The following is a 16154-nucleotide window of genomic DNA, read 5'->3' as shown; positions in this document are numbered from 1 at the left end:
AAGTACAGGTGTGTTTGTGTTAACGTCAATGTTTTACATATTAACTCGTCACGTGATGACCTTTCTTACAGAGAGCTTCATTTGATTAGATTTGTTTGGATTAAACCTGCATTTTTACATTTTAATTCAACATTTTTACTCTTTTTTTTTAAAACTATAAACAGCATTCCGAAGTTCTTGTTGTTTTTCTTAACCACCTGACAATTTTTTTCCTGTAAACATGACCTTTACTTTTAACTTTAGTTACACAGTATTAAGTATGTATTAAACTAGTGCTTCTCAACCAAGGACCTGGGGGCCCACAGGGGGGCATCAACAGATTTCTTGAGATGATTTAAAAATTATTCAAAATAAGACAAAAGCATTAAAATGAGATAAAACTATAAAAAAATCGATTTATTTCTAATCGTTTGGTTATTTTTGTAATGAATATACATCTGTCTAGTCATAGTCATGCCAAGATCTGACATTCTATTGGGTAGAAACAGTAATGTGGGGCCTTTAAATACTTTTTTGGGCAATACGGGGGACTTTAAGTGATAAAGTGTGAGAACCACTTTATTAAACCACTTCAAAAATATAAACAAAAACGGGAAAATGCCAGAAAGACGTTCCATAGACGTTCTGGAAATAATGCCCATATATAGTCATGGAAAAAATCACGTGACGTGATATATAAATACAGTCAAGCATCGAGCAACTTCCGCTTCACTCTCTCAGTCAGGAGTGTCGACATCAGGATTTGTAACTTAACCGTCTTCGTTGAAAGCTTTCATTTTCGTTTGAGTTCGTTTAATACATCGTTTAATAAGTTTATACATTCAACTTTTTAGTTTTATTTGAGAAAATATGAGTCTGAGTGCCGCAATAAGACGTACTGCCGCGTTGAGTCTCCTCGCGCAGGGCGCGCACACGTCGCCTTTGAACGGACCCGTGCACAAAACCCGAACAGAGGACGAGCTGGACGGGTACGCGGATGAGATTGACACCGGATTAAAACCACTACGGCCCGGAACAAACGGTCTGAAAGGATTGCAGTTGGACGGGCGGTACGTGTCGGCGGTTGACGGCTCTCTGCCCTGCTCTCCGGACCCGCAGGAGTTCGGTTTTGCCGAACTGGACCGGGACACTCGACAGCTTCTTTCGGATTTCTTCAGGACATACGCAGGGGTCTCGTCGGACCGGAACTCTCACCCCGCCTTACCGACGCTCGTGCGCGTCGTGGGTGATATTCTCGCGAAACATCGGATCACATACAAAGGTAAAACACGCGCATATGCGCGTTCATAACCACACCAACAAAGATATGCGCGCTCCTGAAAGCGGCCTCGACCGGTTTGACTTCGTAGGTTTCGAAAGCGTCACGTGACGTCAAGAAATACAGAAATAATCGGTTTCATCTTTAAACAAACACGCGTTCTGATTAATAGATTAATATGTCTGAATAATATGTCGTTAATTTTAACGTGTTTTGTTTCGATCTGTATAAATATAGAAGATGATGATGATGATGATGAAGGTTGTTTTTGAGGTTTTTATCTGCTGAGACCGCACAGCTCGTCACACAAATTCCCAGAAGTGCTCGAGTTCCGCTTATCAACCGCCACAGTGAGTGAGAGAGAGAGAGACACGTATAAACTTAGTTATGTTAACTTGGTCTGTTTGAAGAGTGATAGATCTAAGTTACTGAACACTGTTTTCTATTCTGTCACGCCTTAACGTTTACTTATAAATTGTTGTTTTATGGCTAATACCGATATTAAGAAAGCTATGAGGCCGATATAACACAAATGTAATTACAGTAAATAAGAGACAAACTGAAAATTGATGAAACCACAAAATTTCCAATGTTATGGATAACATTTACTGTACTTAACATGTACATGTACTAAAAACACATTTAATTAATTAATCATTTACATACAATATAATTATTGTTGTACTGTTTGAAGAAGTGTGTGACACAACATAACGTCATGTTAAAAAGTGAATCATGATTATTGTCTGTCAGGCTTTACATTGAATGACATTGAGTGTCCTTAATTACAAACAACAAATTGCCGATTAAAAAGATTTATCGGCCAATGCCGTTAATAAAGAAATCCATATATCGGCCTCTACAATATATCGGTCTATCACTAGTTGAAATGACATCACGCTCTCATTATCTTATTTTTTTTAGGATCAGAACATGAGACACCATAGAAAGATTCATAACCGTTAAAGGCGGAGTGCACAATGTTCGAAAAACGCTTTGGAAAAGGAGACGGGCCGACTACCAAAACACACTTATAGCCAATCAGCAGTAAGGAGCGTGTCTACTAACCGACATCCTTGCCGGGTTGCGTATGTGTGGGGCGGGTCTGTTAAAAGAAGGTCAAGATTCTATTGGGGTAGGGGCGTGTTTGTTTAGGTGAATTCAAATATCAACATTGGCTTTCAAACATTGTGCACTCCGCCTTTAAGCACAACGATATGCTTCCAGTATCAACCAAATACTGTAAATGAAATTACAATTATGTCCTCTATTAATGCGTCGTGTGATTCATGGCCCTATTTAACTTGATGTGACCAAACGCGAGGCTGTCCGTAAAGATACACTTAATGTGAGTCGGTTTACACGTGGCCTTCTGCTAATGTTTGGACTCTTTTCTTCAGGTATGGTTCAGCGGCTACAGTTGGACTCTCATCCTGATGACATGAACATCATCAACAGCATCGCCAAGCAGATGTTCAGTGACGGGAGCACAAACTGGGGTCGCATCACGAGTCTGGTGGCGTTCGGGGCTGTTGTGTGCGCCCGCCTCAAAGAACTGCAGAGGGAGAAATGCATAGACACAGTGGCAGAGCAGATCTCCTCCTTTCTGATCTCAGAACAGCATGACTGGCTTATGACTAACAAGGGCTGGGTGAGTGTGAAACCCAATTTAGAGACATTGTGTGTTTGTGTGTGTGACTGAGAGGAAAATCTGTCTCACATACAGTAAATGAGAAGAGCTTATGTTTCCTTTCCTGCATAATTCAGTGCTGACACACACACAAACACACACACGCACATAAAGTGTTTTGTTTCACACAGAGATAATGTTCTCTATATATTAAAATCTTCATTTAGGAGTAATTTTTAACTTTATTCGTTGTCATTGCAGCATGGATTTGTGGAGTTTTTCCGAGTTGAAGACATGGAGTCCAACGTTCGGAACGCTTTGATGGCTTTCGCTGGGTTTGCAGGAATCGGAGCCGGTCTTGCGCTATTGATTCGGTGATATTATACGGAGCAGAGTGGTCCTTTGATTGTATCACCAGCCAACCCTGAGACTCCATCGGTGTCAGGGGGTGAAATTCATGAAAGCACTTCTGCTGTGTTCTCATTAGACGTGGACTGGGCTCTGAGCCTGATGTGCGCTTTAAAATCCCGTCATGGACTGACAGCGCTCATATCGGTCCAACAGATTGTGCTGTTCCTCAGCCAGAAAGATGTCCTCCACATCCAGAGTTCATATTTTTAAGGGATATATTTTTTTAATAAAATTTTAATCCTGAAAGTTTGTGTGTTTGTATTATTTAATACACAGAGGTTTTGTGTATGGTTAATTGCAGTTTATATCTGGTGGCTGTCATTTGCAGTACATGATGGGTAAAATGAAGCCGCTAAACGTCTATTCAGTTTGATCTGCAGATAAACATCATCTCCGTCTCCAGAAGCAGTGTTATAACCTCTTTAAAATTTTTCCCTTAACCTCTAAATGAAATGAAGTTTAAGTGATGGTGTTTAACATTCATCAGTAAGCATAATATATGATGTAAGTAGCAAATGAGCAAAAGAAACCCACAGAAAGCAGGAGGTGTGATATTTATCATCTCAGTAAAGTTGTGAGTTTGTGGTTTGTCATCTGGTTTGGTGTGCTGATGCTGCTCGGCTTTTCATTGCAAGTCAGCAAAATGTAGAGCAACACACCAGCAGCTGTGCAACAATAACAAACACACAATTTAAAAATACATTTAGCAAACATGTTTTCTGAGAAGAGCTTTTGATTCTAGCAATCTCACGGGTCTCTACTTAACTGTCAGAGATCTCATGAACTCAAACATTTCTCATCAAATAAGTCCAACTCATCTGAGCTTTGTTATCTACATAAACTACATTAGGTAGTATAGTTATATCATTTTTCTCCTTTTGAATTTCAAGAGAAACATTTTTTTTATCCTGCTGAGCTATAAAAGAGCAAATACACACACATTGTGATTTGAATGTTAAGCACACAAGCTGTAGCATTAAAGGTGCCAAAGAATGCATGTTAATAATCTGTTAAATTATTCTCTGATATCTACACAGAAGGTTTGTAAATATTACGTAAAGCACGTTTCCAGTTAGGAACATATAAAACAGCTTGACACAGTTAAAACTTTATTAATTTCCGAAAATATCAAACATTAATAGCAAGCTTGGAAAGCATGAATAAAAGCAACAAAGCGATTTCTAAAATGAGGGAGGGGCTAATCCAGTAGGCAATGCAAAACTGAGAACGGATTGCAAAAACTGAGGGCACAGTTTAGTAATCAGTGCGCACGGTTTAGTAATCCGAAAGAACAGTTTACAAACAACTTTTATTTTTTCCACACCTGACCCTAGCAGGGCTCCGCACGTTTGTGACTTTATTAAGAGCAAAAAATTATCCGGTGTCAGACAGTTTAACATGTCCATTTACAACTCTAGGATTTGTCTTTATAATGAAATGGTCTATTATTATCTTATTTGAAAGGGTCATGAATAATAATGTTGAGCTCTGCTCTGATTGGCTGTTTCTCCTTCAGTAGCTCTGTGTGTGTGTGTAAAGAGATCTTATGTTTGAGTCTGGATCAGATTTTGAGGAATAATCAATTGTTTAGAGATTGTTAATGGATGTTTCTGAGTGCTAAGTTTCTGGATCAGCAAAACGTAACTGTAACCTCAGCCTAAATGCTAGCATATAGCATTAACTAGCATATAGCATTAACTAGCATATAGCATTAACTAGGATATAGCGCTAACTTAGCAGTTATAACTTTTAGCATTGTTACAATGTACTTAACTATTTTTTTATTTTTTTTAAACTTTTTGTAATTAATTTAATGTTGTGGTGTTCATCTGGACTGTAACGTCACAGTTGGTGTTATGTTGAGGTTTGTCTGTTTTCCAGCCGTCTTTTACATGCATGAGATTTACATAAAAAGGAGGAAACAATCTTGTTTGAGGTTCATGTCATTACCATCTACACAACTCTTATTATTCATCTATCTATGTCTACATAAATACAGTTTTACATTCTACAGCACAGTTTTATGATTGTGCTTAGCAGCTCAGTTCATCTTTTACACCATCAACACCATCAACATTTCTAAGAAATCCTCTGCTGTGTGTGTGTGTGTGTGTGTGTGTGTGTGTGTGTGTGTTTGTGCAACTGTAGACAAAGTATTTCCTCAAGTACTGACTGCAGCAACATTTGTGTCTGTTTATTAACACCACACAAACTAAACAGCTCTCTCTCTCTCTCTCTCTCTCTCTCTCTCTCTCTCTCTGTCTCTCTCTCTCTCTCTCTCTCTCTCTCTCTCTCTCTCTCTCTCTCTCTCTCTCTCTCTCTCTCTCTCTCTCTCTCTCTCTACATATGTTTCTCTTTATCTCTCTTTCATGTGCGGCTTTTTAGAATTTCTTCAGAACTGAAACATGAAATGAAAACAGGAAGTGACACGCTGCTGCGCTTCCTCCAACCACACAACTTCATATGTGTGTAGCAGTGCATTAAAAATACCATTAAACAGAATCAAACAGGATTTAAAATAATCCACACAGTTGAAATCATTTACATCCCAGCAGCAATAACTATATATGAATGATGTCCTTAATAAAGTGTTATAATAACAGATGCCTAGCTGTCAAACACGCTGTATGATGGTAGACTGATCGTGTGTTGTGTATACATGCATGTATGTGAAGTGAGAGGAACACAATCATGATGGATCTATAGCAGATCTTTCTCTACCGATGGAGGAGAGGGACACACAAATGATCTTTTTGAATATCTTCCCTATCCCGTTGAGCTGCTGTTGTTTATGAGCCTTACAGCTCCAAAACCAGGAAGTGAAGCTGTAGGGCAAAATTATTTTAATAGTTTTGCTGTATATAAAGTGTTAATTTCTTAAAAGCGTGCACGTGTGATTCATATATAACGAATGTACACATAGAAAACACGCATATGCCTCACTTTCCAACGTGAAATCTATAAATCACAAAGAAGCACCTGTCAATGTTCAAATCCTTTTTGAGCAGCGAGAATGACTTATATTCCCAAAAACCTGCAGCAGTTGGCCAAACAAAAGTGCGTATGTCTGCTCAGACCCTGACCATTTCTATAAATATGGACTTTGCTGTGGATTTTTGCGTATGCACGCTTTATAAATAAGGCCTACAAATGTTGTAATGTGTGTGAACAGGCAGAACAGCAGAGGGCCCAGCACACGGCCGTGAGGTGAACCTGAACTCACTGTGATTGTTCTTGATATTTTGGCTGCCCACCTTGACTGTCTGTTGCCACAGTGATAGACTCAGTTACATGTGCCTGAATGGGGTCCAGATTAGCAGGCAGATGGATTTTAATGTCCTGCATAGCTAAGCACTCAGAACATTTCATTACAGTTGCTGTAAGGGCCACAGGTTAGAAACAGGAACAGGGTTTGGTTTCTTCAGAACAGGAATGATGACAGCACTTTTCAGGTTGTGAAACATTAAACAATATTGTTTTCACCCTGAATATAGCCATAGAAGCTGATATGGTGTTAAAGAAAAGAAACACACACAGATATACAGGCAGTCATTGGTAATGAATGAGGTGATTTGAAGTTTCCAGCGCTGCTGTTACTGCCCTCATCTCAAATGTACACACGCTGTGTCTGGTTTCAGTAGGTGGCGGATATGTGCTGTTTAAATGTAAAAGTAGTTTCAAGTTTTCAAATAGTTTTTCCTTAGAAGATAAGGTCAATTTAAATGACCTTACACACGTAAATGAGCCACTTTTTTTAAGCCTGTATAAAAACTGACTGTTATTCAAGTAATGCAAGTTTGTCTTAAATACAAAAACAATGAACATCAATTTAAATTATGATAACATGAGGCATTTGTGACACTTTAATAGACAGTTAGATCAACTTTAATAATACAATAATAGTGAACAGTATAGTGATTTTATGTATAATGAATTATATATTACACATATTGTCTCATTAGCGTACAGCGCACCTCAAATGTCTGGTAAAACAGATTAACTTTCTTCTTCTTAATATATCTCTAACAGATATCTGTTGTCTGTACACTAGCAGCTTAAACATTGCACATATTAAAACAACATATAAACACATTTTACTTTCCTTTATTTAAATAATGTGAGATCGCAATGAGGCTGTAAATGTTTTGGCATAGTAAACGTGATACTTCCTGTTTCCTTTTCTGTCCGTATGTTCTAATTAGGACATCTTGTTTAATTCTAGGTATATATAGCGTATAGCGCATCCTCCATAAGTTGCATCCTCTGAAGGATCCAGCCTTTTAAATAGAGACACAGATTGCGTCCAAAAGCTCAAAAATGCTGCCTTAAGAGGAGTCCGAAAGGCATAAAGGCACGTCCGAAATAGTCTTCTGAGATACCTTCATTGTCTTGTCCCACAATTCTATGCATGGGCGTGCACAGGTAATGTGATTGGTCAAGCCTGTTCGAGTTTGCAAAAATAAAATGAAGGCCGAGAATTGTGGGACAGGACGAAGGCCTACCAAATGGCACACTTCAAGCTCGCTTAGTCTACGAGTCCATATGGTGCCCCATCTGCCATTTTTAAGCTCCGAAGTGTACTTATCAGCACCCCCTTTGCAACCCAGAAATCCTTGCGGAAGAGCAATCAGACCAATCAGACGACAGAAGGGAGGAGTTCATACTGATGGGCAACTTTTCTTTCTATTTCTACGACTCCAGTGTGCGCTCATGGACTCGCGTCAAGGGTCCCTAAGATCTTCATTACATGATGTCATCAAAGTGTGGACTCTGAGGAAAAGTCTGGAGTGTGCCATTTGGGACAGGGCCAATGAAGGTATCTCAGGAGACAGAAAGTAAACCTAAAATTGGATGGAATGCTGCCTCTGAAGGGAGACTTTTAGAGCTTTCAGACGCAACCAAAATGACAGCCAAGAAAGCAGCTGGAGCACACATTTAGTGTAAATAAGGTTATATTTTCACAGAAATTAGTTTTGTGATTAGTTATCACAAAGGCGCTCTCTGTTTATATTTTAAACTCGCTGCCTTTGAATTCTGTCTGAATGTGTTTCCCAGAGCTGCCTTCATGTATCTGAAGTCATTGCCTCATGACGCTGTGTAAGTCAGCTGTCTAAGCTTTCAGACACAGACACAGTCTGATCACAGATGATTTTACCTCATACTTTTTTCTGATTGGCTGTTGGGTTTTCTGCCTACCCCAACAGCAGCCACTCATTGCAACTTTAAACAGCAACAAAAACAAAAGTTTCCCTGAAGTCAGCTGACGTGAGTGAGTGAGTGAGTGAGAGAGAGAGAGAGAGAGTGAGAGAGAGAGAGAGAGAGAGAGAGAGAGAGAGAGAGAGAGAGAGAGACACACAGAGAGAGTAATGCCATTCAAACTGAAAAAGTCATTTTAAATAAACTTAAAAAAATAAAATGATTTAAGAATCATGGTAACACTTTACAATAAGGTTGTATTAGTAAAGATTAAAAGCATTAACTAACATGAACAGTGAACAATGTAGTTTTTCAGCATGTAAGAATTGTTGTTAAGGTTAGTTAATGTTAATGCAGTTATTCATTTTAGTTCAGGATTTTATAATTGTATTAATAAAAGCTGAAATGAGCAAAGATGAATAAATGCTGTATAAGTATTGTTCGTAGTTTGTGTTAGCTTATCTATTAACGAATTGTTGTAAACCTTATTGTAAAGTGTTCACATTATATCGAATGCTGATAGAGATTCTCATGATTATCAGTGTTCATTATAGAAACAAACATAAATCTAAAAACAAAAAACACATTAAAAACACCTTAAAAACACTTTAGGGTGATTCTCGCGAAATTAGACTTATGAGGTGTCATAAAACATTTTGATAAATAAATTAAATGCTATCAAAATAAGAAGCAGTTACAAACATCTCTTCATGTACTATTTTGCACATGATTTCAAATGACATCATACAAACCAATTTTGTTGTTTTTTCCACATTTAAGGGGAAAATTATCATTACTGCAACGTGTACATGACATAGAAATATTTATATTTAAAAAATCTAAAAAATAAAAAGCTTCAGTGCATGTTATACTATAAACATTTACAGTAAAGAAACATGTGGTATTTGGTGATCATTGGTAAATGTAGAGACAATAATAAGGAATATAAATGTGTCCAAGACCAATTTTTTTCATCCTCCGCAATAATTTTCAATCATTGTTTAAGCCCTCAATGAACTAACATTTAAAAAAAACAAAATGTGTTGGAAGGACATAATTGACTGTGACAACTTTTTCATTCTCATTACAGAAACATGAGTTTGTAATGCATATATTTAATGTAATATCACCGCAAGTAATGATCATTTATAAATCAAAAAAATGTAAATAATTTTTATAGAAAATATGTTTTAAATCCTTTAAAAATAATGGTTATAGTAAATTCAGACGTTTATCTTATATGTGCAAAAAAATTGGCTTCAAAGGCTTTTTTAAAAGTCTGATGCAGTCAAATGAGTTTTGTTTGTTTGGTCCCTTTAATTATAATTATTTAATTATCTTAATGAAAGCCTCCATGAGTTTAGGGATGGTGATCAATATTAATATGAATGATCTGTTAATAGTTATTTTGTTTGTGAATGTTTAGATAATAAAGATATGAATAATGTTTTAAGATTATTCATGAAGTGTCTGTGTGAAGGTGAATGTAGATGCTGTCTGTCCTGCTGATGACTATGACACAAACCGATAAAAACATTTGAGCTTTAAGTAAAGGCATCTGTTAAATATATGAATGTAAAGGCAGGGGTCACATAAAAACTCTTTTACTGTCTCTGGGGTTTTATGCTGTTTGGGTGTGAAATCAGAAACTTAAATATTAAATTCAGATAAGTCCATTTCTTCTTTACCTCCCCCTCATATCATTGTGGTAAAATTGTGGCAGTCCCATGACATCACATATAAAGATCCAATCAGAAGAGAGGACTGCTTACTGTACATGACATCATGACAACTTTTACTGTAAAGGTGGACCATGCAGGATTAAAAAAATAAATAAATCAAGTATAATCTCCCTGTCAATCATTATGATCTGTGTGGTAATGTTTGTGTCCTCTCTCTGTGCATGTTTATATTGTATTTATTGTATTGTATTGTTTTGGGGTGTTCAGTATGTTTCTAGGAGGAAACCTTTTGTGATTGGGTGTGTAACTGTTGGTCAATATCCACATACATGTGAAGGCATGCGATCAGACATAAAGCTAAAGATAAATGATAACATAGCATAGCATAAAAAAACACAAATATACTCAAATAAAACATCAAATCAATCTGAGCCGAATTAAACCAGGCCTTAGCCCCTAAATCATTCATATCTCATAAACAGTAAAAAACAAAAAGTCATTAACATACAGGTATAATATAAATGTGATATATTGTAAACATATAAACAAAAAAACTATGTGCTGAATTCAAGTAAAAAATATTATATATTAAACATTTTACATTGTGTTTAAAAATATATATATTACTATTATATATATACACGTGTGTATGACGTCTGTGATCTGAGATGTTGAGATAAAACTTCAGTCCTTCTGTGAGGATTTAAGTGAATTCATACATGTTCCTGTAAATAATGTGGAAATATTTGAATGATCTAAAAGCAGCCTTCATTTTATTTATGTACTAAACAATTGTGTGTGCATGTAGAAGTTAAACAATTTCAACTTGTTTTTTAAGTTATGTCAACTTATTGCAGGTAAAAGTTGTTTTAACTTCATGCTGCATTTTTTTACTGTGTGTGTCTGTGTGATGCTTTTGATACACAGGAAATGAAATCAGGCTGTGTGACCTGATGACATACATTAACATCTGCATCTTGAGACAAACACACTAAATGTACAGCTTGAAGTGTGCTGGTGTGTGTGTGTGTTTGTATGTACATGTGAGAATTTACCAAAATACCAGAACCCTCAAATAACCCCTCAGGTGTTTCCCATCATGCCCAGCAGAGCATCGAGAAAAGGTGCGTGAGGGTTTTTTATATATGGGGACTTCCATAATTAATCTGCCAGTCCTCTAGTTTCCAATAATAGTATAATTTGGTTATAATGCATCTGCATGTTTGGGTTAACCTCACAAGAGTTTTCCTGGTTTTTCCATCCACATGAGGAAACATTCACACACAGAAACAGAGACTTCCTCTTTTACATTAATTACGTCATAGAGAAACAGAAGTTCAGTTTATTTCTATCTAAACATTATGTGAATCTGTCTGATGTTTAACTTTAATTAAACAACACTGAACTCATTATATGATCATGAGAGATGAAAATACTGAACTACACAAACCATAAACACTACAAACTACTGTCATGATAACTGTGAGAAATCTGAAGAGGAAGATCTGTGATGAAATTCCACTTACATAACCGCTCATATGAGTTTAGCTCATTGAATACTTCATTCATATCTATGTTTCTATAGCAACTCTCAAATATTTGTATTATTTGTTGTATGTAAATACATCAAACACAAATCAAAATAACATTTGAATAAAGAATTCATATCATATTGTTTATATAAAACTGCTCCAGCTTCTTGAGAAAAAAAACATCATAGATTATTATTATAAACCGATTGTCCTATAGCTCACATCTAAGACTACATTCACAAATGTCACAGCCAAAAAACATAAAGTTTATGACAAATGAGATTTAAATACATTAGGGGTTGTAAATGTATAACATTATAAATGTATTTGACATAAATACCATTACATTGTGTTTAAGGCATTCCGAGTCACCTACAAAGAATTGTATTACTTTTGTTTGATGGGGGTGTGTTACACATTTAAGACTGCTGTGAGACGTCATGATGGTTTCGTGACACTTTTGGCATGTGTCACTGTCTTTTAAGTATAGGTTATTTTTATCTGAAACATTTAAACACAAAACTATGACCACACAATACAGACAATACATACTTCAGGCCAAAAACTGAAATCAAAAGAATTGTTGTAACATTTGTATCTAAAATCCTTTGATGTATAAATGTTCAAATGAAGCATTAATGTGCAAGTTTCTTTAAAGTATCTTTTGTCTAAAATGTCTTAAAGTTTAACCGTTTAAATATCATACATTTACTTCAGTGTTTTGTATGTGAATTCTTATCTAATCATGACAAACGATAAGTGGTAAGAGTGTAGTTTCCATATATCATCACCATTTGAGGGAAAAAGTAATGTATGAGAGTTTTTTCACTTGACCCACTCCCTTATAGAAATGCATATTAATTATTATATATTCATAACACTATATCCTAATATACATCTTCAAAAATGTTGACAAACTATATATCAGTGGAAAGCTCTAAGAATGTAGTGTTTATATTTCAAAACCTTTTAGCAGTAATAATAATGCAGCGACAGTAATTTATTAATTTGTGACAAGAGTATGCAGCAAACCATTGACACCTAGTGGCCATTGTCGGTAAAACAACTAAAAGTCAGACAAAAAACCTAATTTTTTGTGATTTGTGTGTGTGTTTTGCCACAAATGAATGATCACTGAACAATGTTTATATGATTCATAGACAGGCTTCACTTAAGAGATTACAAAGGGTTTCAATGCTTCTCGTGCATGTGAACGTCAGTGACTCTCTCGTTTGTTGTCATGGTAACAGCTGACTTCACGTTCCACTGATATTTGTCTGTAATGTTAGTGAAGTGCTGCCATCTAATGGTGTCACATTAACATCAATTTAACTCAACTTTTCTCAGTGCTTACACATGAAATACGAGGATTAACAGGTTTGTAAAGTGATGTTTATGGCTAATCAGAGGATGACACGGAGAAAACAATGAAGTGCAGATTCACTAGACGTCTCGAGATGTTTAGCAAATAAAGAGAGAAATCAAGCATTAAAATACGAAAAAACAACAAAGTTGCAATGTTTGCAATTTACTGAGAATTATTCGAAATTTCTTAGTGTTATTTAAAAAAAAGCATACAATATACACCCTTCTAGTTATACCAATCTCTTTTTTGTGTGCAGCGATGTGTGGTGCAGTAACACTCCAGTCCACTGTGTGTCAGTATTAAGCTGCTACCGGAAGTGAGTGTTTCGTGTTTATTGTCTGCTCTTCGGCGTGTAGCTTTACTTCTTTAACATCATTTTCATTCATAAACTCGTGTCTGTAGTAAAGTTTTATTATATAATAATCTCTGGACTTATAACGAAGTTCTTTTGTGGACTTTTTATATCCGTGGTGGATGAGAAACGCATAATCCGCATGGAATAATCTCGGAGAGGGTTTCGTCTAGAAATGAAATAGTAAACAGTAATATAGAAAGAAAGTTGTGTAGAAAGTGAAGTATTAAGTGTAAAAATGAGTTTGGCGCACAGCAGAGAGCAACGCTGCACTGCAGGAAACCGCATGTCCAAACTCCTGGACGCCGAAGAAGAAGATGAGTTTTACAAGACTACATATGGAGGATTCAATGATGTGAGTCTTTATACTTCAGACAGTTCAGTGAAGAGTAATACAGTTTTTATATAATAATGTGTTGGTTAAAATAAAATAAATGCAGAAGGTGATGATATGAAGTCTATGAAACATTAAAACTGTGTGGTGTTGTTGTTGTGCAGGAGTCTGGTGATGATGAGTACAGAGGAGATCATTCAGATACTGAAGATGAGGTGGACAGTGATTTTGACATTGATGAAGGAGATGAACCAGACAGTGATCAGGAGGATGATGCTCCCCGCAGAAAGAGTCGTGTGGTCACCAAAGCTTACAAGGTTAATGAAAGACACTTTACACGTCACACACAGACACACCATACATTAAGTCCTATTGAAGATCACGTACAGTATGTTGTATCTGTTGGGTTCAGTTCTCAGGGATCACACATACTGCTACATATAAATCACTTTGGATAAAAGCAACTGCTAAATATAAATGAATGTTTGTCTGTTTAAGGAACCTCTGAAGATCTCCAAACCCAAAGTGAAGCGAGCGTCTGAAGAAATTAAGGCCGAACGACCCAAAACAGAGAGACGCGCCATTCAAGAGCTGCAGGAGTTTGGGGAGAGTGAGTGACAGATACACATAGTGTTGCAAGGGGTGGTACATTTCTGGAAACTTTCCATGGGAACTTATTCCATTAATTCCATTAATTGGAAAGTTTTCAGCCATGAACTTTGCAACCCTACAGACGCACAAACATAAATGACATCAATGTGAGATCACATCAAATAAACAACACTTCAATTCACTCGTTCTCTCCTTTAGTGCGTAAGTCGGTTCGTAAATCCACGAGCGAGCACACGCGCAAGACCAACCAGCGGTTACAGGAGCGCCAGCAGGAGGCTCCGCGGAAGAGGAAAGGAACGCTGAGCGATCACGTGCTGACGCAAGAAGAACTGCTGGCTGAAGCCAAACTCACCGCAGAGATTAACCTCCGATCACTAGGTAACACAGCACTGACATCATCAACATGTGATGTCATCATCAGTCTGTCTTCTGTATTATAATGCTCTGTGTGTTTTTAGAGAATTATGAGCGCTTGGAGGCTGATAAAAAGAAGCAGGTTCTGAAGAAGAGAAAGTTTGAAGGTCCAACTATTCGCTATCATTCAGTGCTGATGCCTCATTTACCGGACGCACTGCCCAAAGAAGAAAATGTGGACGTGGAGGGGTAAATATACACACATACATAAACACACACACACACACACACACACACACATATATATATATACTACAGATCAGTGCAAGTCTGCGGTGATCCGTTTCCTTTTCATCTCAAGAGCAGAACATTAAGACGTCTTTATGTTTACTTTAATAGATTGGACCAGGACACGCCCCAACCCACGCCTACCTCTTCTTCTTCTGCGCAGGGGGCGGGGTCTTTGTGCTCACGCACTTATATCACTTTCAGTGATGATGATGCGTTTAACTCCGCCTTCCCCGCATCAGCTCGCGTCAGCCCGCCCCTTCCTGTTCAGGAGGTGTGTCCCGTTACCCATAAGCCCGCGCTGTATCGGGATCCTGTAACGGACATCCCGTACGCCAACGCTCGAGCGTTTCGCATCGTACGTGAGGCTTATCAGAAATATATCGCGGCTCACGGCTTCCCAAACGCTTCCGGAAACTTCGCTGGAAACAACGATGGCGATTTGACAGCAGCGACCTCCGCAAAGAGCGCCCGCCCGAAAGTCACCATCAAACAGGGTGTCATCACCACCTAGACACAATTAACTGAATGTGTGTTGATATTGTGTCTACAACAGAAGCACAAACACACAGATTATTGTCGTGCGGTCTCCTCAGGTCTATCATTTACGTTTAGCTGTGATGTCTGAATGGGATTTTCCATCACAGGTGCTGATGATGTACAGTTGTGTTGTTATTTGAGGACTTACAACACTCTTCACCAGCATTAGCTCAACTGTTTCAATGATTTCTTGTTTGATTTTTACTCTGCTTTATAGTTTTCAGCCAAATACGACTGAAAGAATAAAAAAAACATTTCTATATCAGTTTTTCCTTCTGATGTTTTTATGTTGTGAAATGCAAATGTGTACTGAAACACATCATTATTCAGATGCTCCTCAGTCCTGTTGAGATCACCAGTAACTGGTCTGAATACCATCAGCTTTTGATCTCAGTAGTAGTTGTTAGTGAAGTGCATGGTCTGGTTTTACAGACAAGGCTTAACTAAAGCCAAGACTAGGCCTCAGTTAAAGTCTTTTATTAACATGCCTTCAATGCCTGTGTTTGGATGAACTGTGTACCTGGGCCGGTCTGTTTTTGTTTTTGCCCTTGAGGGCCGGTGTTATCATCTCATCGGGTTGATGGTTGCTGTCTCTAGGT

The 16154-nt window shown here is 37.4% G+C and overlaps 2 protein-coding genes across 2 annotated transcripts; both read left to right on the top strand.

Moving 5' to 3' along the window:
- Nucleotides 1–698: 698 nt before the first annotated feature.
- mcl1a (MCL1 apoptosis regulator, BCL2 family member a) lies at nt 699–3545 on the top strand. The gene is made up of 3 exons (XM_055220294.2): nt 699–1261; nt 2659–2909; nt 3150–3545. Exons 1-3 carry the CDS (start codon nt 850–852, stop codon nt 3264–3266), a joined length of 780 nt encoding a protein of 259 aa, XP_055076269.2. The 5' UTR covers nt 699–849; the 3' UTR covers nt 3267–3545.
- Nucleotides 3546–13339: 9794 nt separating this feature from the next.
- Nucleotides 13340–15823, top strand: vps72a (vacuolar protein sorting 72 homolog a). The gene is made up of 6 exons (XM_073858687.1): nt 13340–13782; nt 13926–14078; nt 14260–14371; nt 14572–14751; nt 14832–14976; nt 15127–15823. The coding sequence occupies exons 1-6, from the start codon at nt 13666–13668 to the stop codon at nt 15527–15529; spliced, it is 1110 nt and encodes a 369-aa protein (XP_073714788.1). The 5' UTR covers nt 13340–13665; the 3' UTR covers nt 15530–15823.
- The last annotated feature ends 331 nt before the right edge of the window (nt 15824–16154 follow it).

Source organism: Misgurnus anguillicaudatus, chromosome 20 (assembly GCF_027580225.2).
Source record: "Misgurnus anguillicaudatus chromosome 20, ASM2758022v2, whole genome shotgun sequence".
In the NCBI taxonomy this organism is placed as follows: domain Eukaryota; kingdom Metazoa; phylum Chordata; class Actinopteri; order Cypriniformes; family Cobitidae; genus Misgurnus; species Misgurnus anguillicaudatus.
This window is presented reverse-complemented; position numbering and strand designations above follow the sequence as displayed.

What these genes read in the sequence shown, in the direction of transcription:
- vps72a (XM_073858687.1), top strand. Translation starts at nt 13,666, where the DNA reads ATGAGTTTGGCGCACAGCAGAGAGCAACGCTGCACTGCAGGAAACCGC. An exon ending in GCTGCAGGAGTTTGGGGAGA is followed by an intron (nt 14,372 to 14,571) that starts GTGAGTGACAGA and finishes TCTCTCCTTTAG; the next exon opens with TGCGTAAGTCGGTTCGTAAA. An exon ending in GATTAACCTCCGATCACTAG is followed by an intron (nt 14,752 to 14,831) that starts GTAACACAGCAC and finishes GTGTGTTTTTAG; the next exon opens with AGAATTATGAGCGCTTGGAG.
- mcl1a (XM_055220294.2), top strand. Translation starts at nt 850, where the DNA reads ATGAGTCTGAGTGCCGCAATAAGACGTACTGCCGCGTTGAGTCTCCTC. An exon ending in ACATCGGATCACATACAAAG is followed by an intron (nt 1,262 to 2,658) that starts GTAAAACACGCG and finishes TCTTTTCTTCAG; the next exon opens with GTATGGTTCAGCGGCTACAG. An exon ending in TTATGACTAACAAGGGCTGG is followed by an intron (nt 2,910 to 3,149) that starts GTGAGTGTGAAA and finishes TTGTCATTGCAG; the next exon opens with CATGGATTTGTGGAGTTTTT.